The sequence below is a fragment of the Mus caroli genome, chromosome 17, assembly GCF_900094665.2.
Source record: "Mus caroli chromosome 17, CAROLI_EIJ_v1.1, whole genome shotgun sequence".
Lineage (NCBI taxonomy): Eukaryota > Metazoa > Chordata > Mammalia > Rodentia > Muridae > Mus > Mus caroli.
In genome coordinates this window covers 44601844-44607843 of record NC_034586.1, presented here as the reverse complement: position 1 = coordinate 44607843, position 6000 = coordinate 44601844, and the positions used below count along the sequence as shown (strand labels likewise).

The 6000-nt window shown below is 54.3% G+C and overlaps 1 protein-coding gene across 4 annotated transcripts in view; it reads left to right on the top strand.

Annotated features, from left to right (window-relative positions):
* The window catches only part of Foxp4 (forkhead box P4), a 58002-nt gene that overhangs the window by 32505 nt on the left and 19497 nt on the right, over window positions 1-6000 (top strand). For all 4 annotated transcript variants that reach the window (XM_021186188.2, XM_021186187.2, XM_021186185.2 and 1 more), the window contains exon 3: window positions 4313-4408. In XM_021186188.2, the coding sequence (XP_021041847.1) occupies window positions 4313-4408 (96 nt within the window). The remainder of the gene's footprint in view (window positions 1-4312; window positions 4409-6000) is intronic.

Here is a 6000-nt window from a genome sequence, read left to right as displayed (position 1 = left end):
ACAGATGGTTGTGAGCCACCATGTGGTTGCTGGGAATTGAACTCAGGACCTCTGGAAGAGCAGTCAGTGCTCTTAACCACTGAGCCATCTCTCTGTCCCCTAAAGTGAACATGGTTACACCTGCCTGTTCTAGCTTACTTCGAGGGGTGGAGGGTGCTCCGACCGAGTTCTTTTAGTGTCCACAAATGTATTTTGGCACTGGCTCAGTGGGCCTACCCTGACGTTCTCCAGAACTTGGAGACCACAAGGCTTGCCGTTGAACTGGGATCAGCCTGGGCCAGCCTTCCACACTTAGCCTGGATCCCATGGACTGTGTGTGCAGGGATAATGACTTCTGTGCTGGGATGGGAAGCTCACAGCTGCTGACAATATCAGTGCAATTAAGGAGCTCGTGGCCCATGAGGTGACTTAGTCGGTAAAGGGCTTGCTGTGTAAACCCGACCGTCTGAGATCAGACCATAGAATCCATGTAAAGGAGAAAGAGGAAAACAGACTTCACGAAGTTATTCTCTGATCCCTACATGCATACGCATGCACATATATGCGCACACACTTACATGTATGCACATGTGCACACACATGCAGGCACACATGCACATATACATGCACATACACACACAAACACACAATGGTGGCTCCAGTCTGGTCAGCATCATTAAAATAGGTGAGCCTGGCTGTGAGTTCAGGACCTGTTGCTTCCATATCTCAGAGACTGCCGGTCCGGTGGTTCATTCAGCCCTCAGTGGCGGGGCAGGAAAGACCTTGACACTTGGCGCTTCACACTGATGGGTAAATGAAACTCAAATGAAGCTCCAATGTCTTAGACCTGCCTTAGATCCATTAGGCAAGCAGTGTACAAAAAGGCAGCTCGGGTTGGGGCATGCCCAAGGCTCCCAGAGCACTGTCTTCAGTCAGGGCCTAGGTGTGCGGACAGCAAAACCCATGGCATAAAATAGAGCCCAGAACAGCAGTCATTGTCCACTGTGTGACAGGCCATGGCCATCCAAGAAGGGGAGCTTAGGCCACAGCCCTGGGATCTGCCAACACACACCACTGTATTCTTTTTTTTTTTTTTTTTTTTTTTGGTTTTTCGAGACAGGGTTTCTCTGTATAGCCCTGGCTGTCCTGGAACTCACTNTGTAGACCAGGCTGGCCTCAAACTCAAAAATCCGCCTGCCTCTGCCTCCCAAGTGCTGGGATTAAAGGCGTGCGCCACCACACCCGGCTACAGTGTATTCTTTAGGTGGTAATAGGTTCCTGTTGGGTCAAGGCTGACTCTAGGCAAGCATGAGAAAAGAACTTAGTTTGTCCACCATCAGCTCCCCACCACCAAGGGCAAGACCTGCGTGTGGTGGGAAGAGGAGGGTGAGTTAGTGAGTGAATGAATGAGTGGGTGGCTGGCTGGGGTGCCTGGAGACACAGCGCCCAGCTTCTGGTGTCTCTGCATCCTTCTCCAGCCTCTCCTCTTGCCTCCCCAGCACAGTTCAGCTTTCTGCCTGCCATGGTACTTACTTCCAGTCCCCTCTGCCTCTGCCACATGCCACTTCCTGTGTGCTATCACTGCCGTAGGAACACCTCTCTTTCTCCTCCTTGTCCCCTGAGGAGCTTGACTCCTCCAGGACTCCAAGACTTCTCTGGATGGCCTGCTCAGAGCTCCACAGCACATGAGGTCCTTATATGTGGGGACGGGAGCCCCTACCACCTAACCTGCCCTAGCACACAGTAGGTACTTCATGCTAATGAAGGTGGGGAAGAGAAGAGCGGCAAGGAGCAGAGCAGTCTGTCAGTTGAGTGGAAAAAATCTGGCCCAAGTGGGAGATGCTGAGGGCGGGGTGGGAGGAGGGAAAGGGAGCTTATGAGGGGCGAGCGGAGGGCCTGCTGACTACATTGCCCCCACCCTGTAAATCTTGTAATTTCATGCTCCAGGGAACCACAGAGTAAGAGAGTGGGTAAGGAATGAACTGAACTCCCCGGCTACTCTGCAACCCCAGAGACTGGGCAGGCTCTCCCCTCTCACCCCCACTCCATCCTCAGAAATGCCTCTGTTGCTATTCCCCCATCATCGGGGATTTGTCCCCTTCCCACTGACCAGTGTCTCTTTTGAATCACCTGTGATGATCAGCTCTGGGGTCAACCCCCACCCCCCCAACCTCGTCTCTCACCCTGGCTGTCTTTTTCCTGCTCTTTCCAGCTTTAGAGAGCAAGAAGCATTATGTAAGGTTAGACCTGGAGGCCAGTGAAAGCTAGGCAGCAGAGGCCAGAAGACCTTCCTGAGGGGTCCTAGGCCACCTCCTCGCCTTTCCCCGCCAGATTTTCTTCCTATCATCTCAGAGTCTCTGGACCTAGGAAGGTCAGATCTCTGCTTTCTAAAGAAAACCTTTTGGGAGAGGCAGTGTTCTGTTCTGACTCCACCTGGAAGTCTGGAACATTTGGGGCAGGGAAGAGCTGGGGTGGTCAGGGTCCAGGGCTGGCAAGGAGCACATGTTCCCATAGATACACCAGTGAGTATTTAGATAGTATCCGAAGGTAAACTAGGCTGAAACCCCAGGAAGCCATGCCAGTCAACACTGGGAAGGGCCACGCAGGTGGATTGTATATAAATAGTTACCCTGGGTACACAGTGGGTGCTCAGAGGGTGTTTGCCGAGCTGTGAGTGTCTACCACACACATCCCTGGTACTGCAGGAGCTGGAGGCGTGGCTCACTGGGAGAGCACTTGCCGAAGGATTTGTCCGGAGGCCCTGAGCCTGATCAAATGGGGGAAGCATTGGAAAGAGGGTGCAGGAGAAAGGAAAGAGGAGTTTTATCCTAAAAGATTCTGGGGTAGAAGAGTGGGGCCCACGTGCAAACGAAGCAGGTGTGAGTGGCAGTGAGAGAGACAGCCACAAGTTGGGCACCTTCGGCTAACAAGTGTGGGCTGATGGGAGCGGCTAAGTAGGGAGCCACCTGGGAATTACCAAGAAGAAAAGGGTACAGATGTCCCGAATGCCAACGAGGCGGCAGCGGCGGCGGCAGGCATTGGTCTTTTAATCCCTCTGAGTGATCCTGAAGTGGGTAGTGTCCCAGTTTTGCGGATAAAGAGAGGGATAAAGAGATGTAACCGCTGAGACATGGGATGACTTACCCAAGGTCACAGCCAGAGAACTACATTACATACAGAGCTGGGACTGCTTCCCATATCCGCCTGGTGCCAGAGCTCTGCCTCCAGGGCCTCTCTAGAAGGGCTTTAAGGAACCTGGAGCTGACTAGACAGGTCTCCACTGTCACCACCTCCACCTCCGGGTCTTAGGGACAAGGTCATGGGTGGACCCATATTCCTGGGTCTCCTTGACCCTTCAGTCTCAGACCAGACTTACCACTCCCCACCTATCCCTAGCTGCACCCCCCACCCCCTCCCCCACCCCCCCACACACACTCCACATCCGATTCCTGTCATTCCCTTGGCCCTGTCCTTTGTCACTGTGGCCACCAAGCCCAGGCACCCATGTGACTAATCATTTAGACACAGCCTTCAAATATGATTTCCTTGGGGCCAATGACCCTTCCCCTCCACCCACCTGTGCGCCCTAGCCCTCCCGAGCTGCACCACCAGTCCCGCTCTGCTTACTCCCATAGCTCCTTGATTGACACCTGGACCCCTCCCCTCCTTAAATCAGACTTCCTGGACTGATCTTGGGACCAGCTACTTACTTAACCTCCTAGGGACTTAGCTGCCTCCTCTGGATGAGGAAGCAGATAAGCTACCTCCCAGCTTTATAAAGGAAGATCGAGAGCTTGCCCGCAGGCCTGAGTGATGGCAGTGGATTTCTGAGTTCAAGGCCAGCCTGGTCTCGAACATAGTGAGTTCCAGAGAGCAGCCATGGCCTCTCTAAAAAATAAATAAATAAATAGCTGAATAGCTAGAGAGAGAGAGAGAGAGAGAGAGAGAGAGAGAGAGAGAGAGAGAGAGAGAGAGAGATCTGTAGCCGCTCAGCAAGAAGCAGCTGCTATCCAACCCTTTTACCTGGAGTCCTTTTGACCCTTGACCCTTTCATCTGTTGTCTTAATTGAAAAACCAATGGATTCTCTGAGTTCTTGAAGGCTGCGCTGTGATCCTGTTCTCAGTGACTCCTACCTCCATCCTCACCCCGAGGTCATGTGGACTTGTGATCCTCACTACCCTCCACCTCCCCCCCCTTACTGCTCGACCCCCTCCACCCCATCCCCATCCCTACCCCCCACCCCACCCCCACTTCCGTGTACTCATCCCGGATCCCAGCCCCTTCTGAAGGCACTGCTGGGGCCTCTCACTGACTCAGCCCCTTGTCTTACAGGCTCTCCAGGTGGCCCGGCAGTTCCTGTTGCAGCAAGCCTCCAGCCTGAACTCCCCGGGGAACAATGACAGTAAACAGTCGGCCTCTGCGGTGCAGGTGAGCAGGGGGGACCCACCCATACTAGGCAGGAGTGGGATGGGGGACAGGGCTGGAGGGGGTATTCTTGGTGGGGTGGGGGCTGTCAGAGACTACTCAGAGAGCACCAGACTTTCCAAGCTCCGTGCTTCTGAAAGAAGTATAGCCATGGCTGGGTGGGGCGGAGACACTAACACCTCTCTTGTCTCCACCTGATCGGCCAGGGCTACGTCTGCCTAGTTTCTTTGTCTGCTTCTCTCTGGACCTGACTCACTGGGGTTCCTCCCATTGGCTCTCAGGCAGTCCTTTCTCCCCACGTGTTACCCTGTCCCTAAACTGAGTCTTAGGTCCCTCCCAGGTTTCTCAGTTGAAGAATCACTAAATCTCCCCTCCCCCCATCTCTCCCAGTCTCTCCCCATTTCCTGTCTCTTGACATCTCTCTGTCTCTTCTGTTTTCCTTTGCACAATCTGCCCTTTTTTTCCCTTCTCCCCCCTTACCCCCCCCCCAGCCTGTCGGCCCATCTGGCTGGCTGGAGGGGGAGGGGGAGCGGGAGGGGGTGGGGAAGTCTGGCCTTCTGTTTACCTTTTGTGTCACAAAGAACTTGGGAGAATTGCAGACTGGGTCCCACTGGGTCACTATCTGGCCAACCGCCTTCCTCCCACCACCACCCCCAGCCCCCTCCCTGCTGTGGTGATGGGGGGGGGGCAGAGAGGGCAGGGGCCTGAGGGAAAGATTAAACCAGGCTCTGAAAGGAAGTTTATGTAAGGGGAAAATGGGGTGGGCACTGTGCAAAGTTGATCCTGAGACCTCTGGGGCCCTAGGGGACCTGGAGGACGTAGGAGAACAGTGACATGAGGTAGGTGCAGGGTGCTCTCAGGACGCAGGCCCAGCGCCCAGAGACAAGTTATCTATGCTTGGGTTTTCTTTTTAAAGCTTATGTTTGGAAAGGGCTTTGAAAACGTTCAAGGTGCCAGACAGCTGTGCAGCCATGGCGGTCAGTGGCCTCTGAGCAATCTAAGCACTCCTAAGATCTTCCAAGTTGGACGCTGGCAAAGGGTTATGGCTGGGAGAGGGGGGAGGGGTGACCACAAAGTCTAGAAAGGCAACAGAAGGAGGGACTAGAGGCAGATCTCTAGGGCTGTTAGACTAGGTCTCATAGGATGAGGGATCTCCCCACAGATGTTCTCTGGGTCTACAGCAGCCCTCCCCAGGCTGGCCTGGCTTAGGACCTCTTTGTGAAACAGGGAGGTGTGAACTCTAGGTGCCTCAGAGCCCCAGCAGGACAGGAGGAGTTGGGTGGCTCTGGAGGAGAACCCGCATCAGGGGGGGACTTTCCAGCTGGGGGCTGGGATGATGATGGTCACATCCCTAGCCAAGGCGAGCGGCTGTGAGGGGCTCTGAGAAAGAAGTCCTTCTTTCTCTCCTTTCTCACCTCCAGGGAATCAGCTTCCCCATACCCTCCCCAGATGCTGAGTATCTCTTCTCTTTCATGTGTGTGCACGGGTGTGCATATTTGTGTGCGCATATGAGCATGTGTGTGTGTGTGGGGTGTGTGTGTGTGTGTGTGTGTAGGCCAGGATACCCTCACGGGTAGCCTCAGAATCCTCAGCAC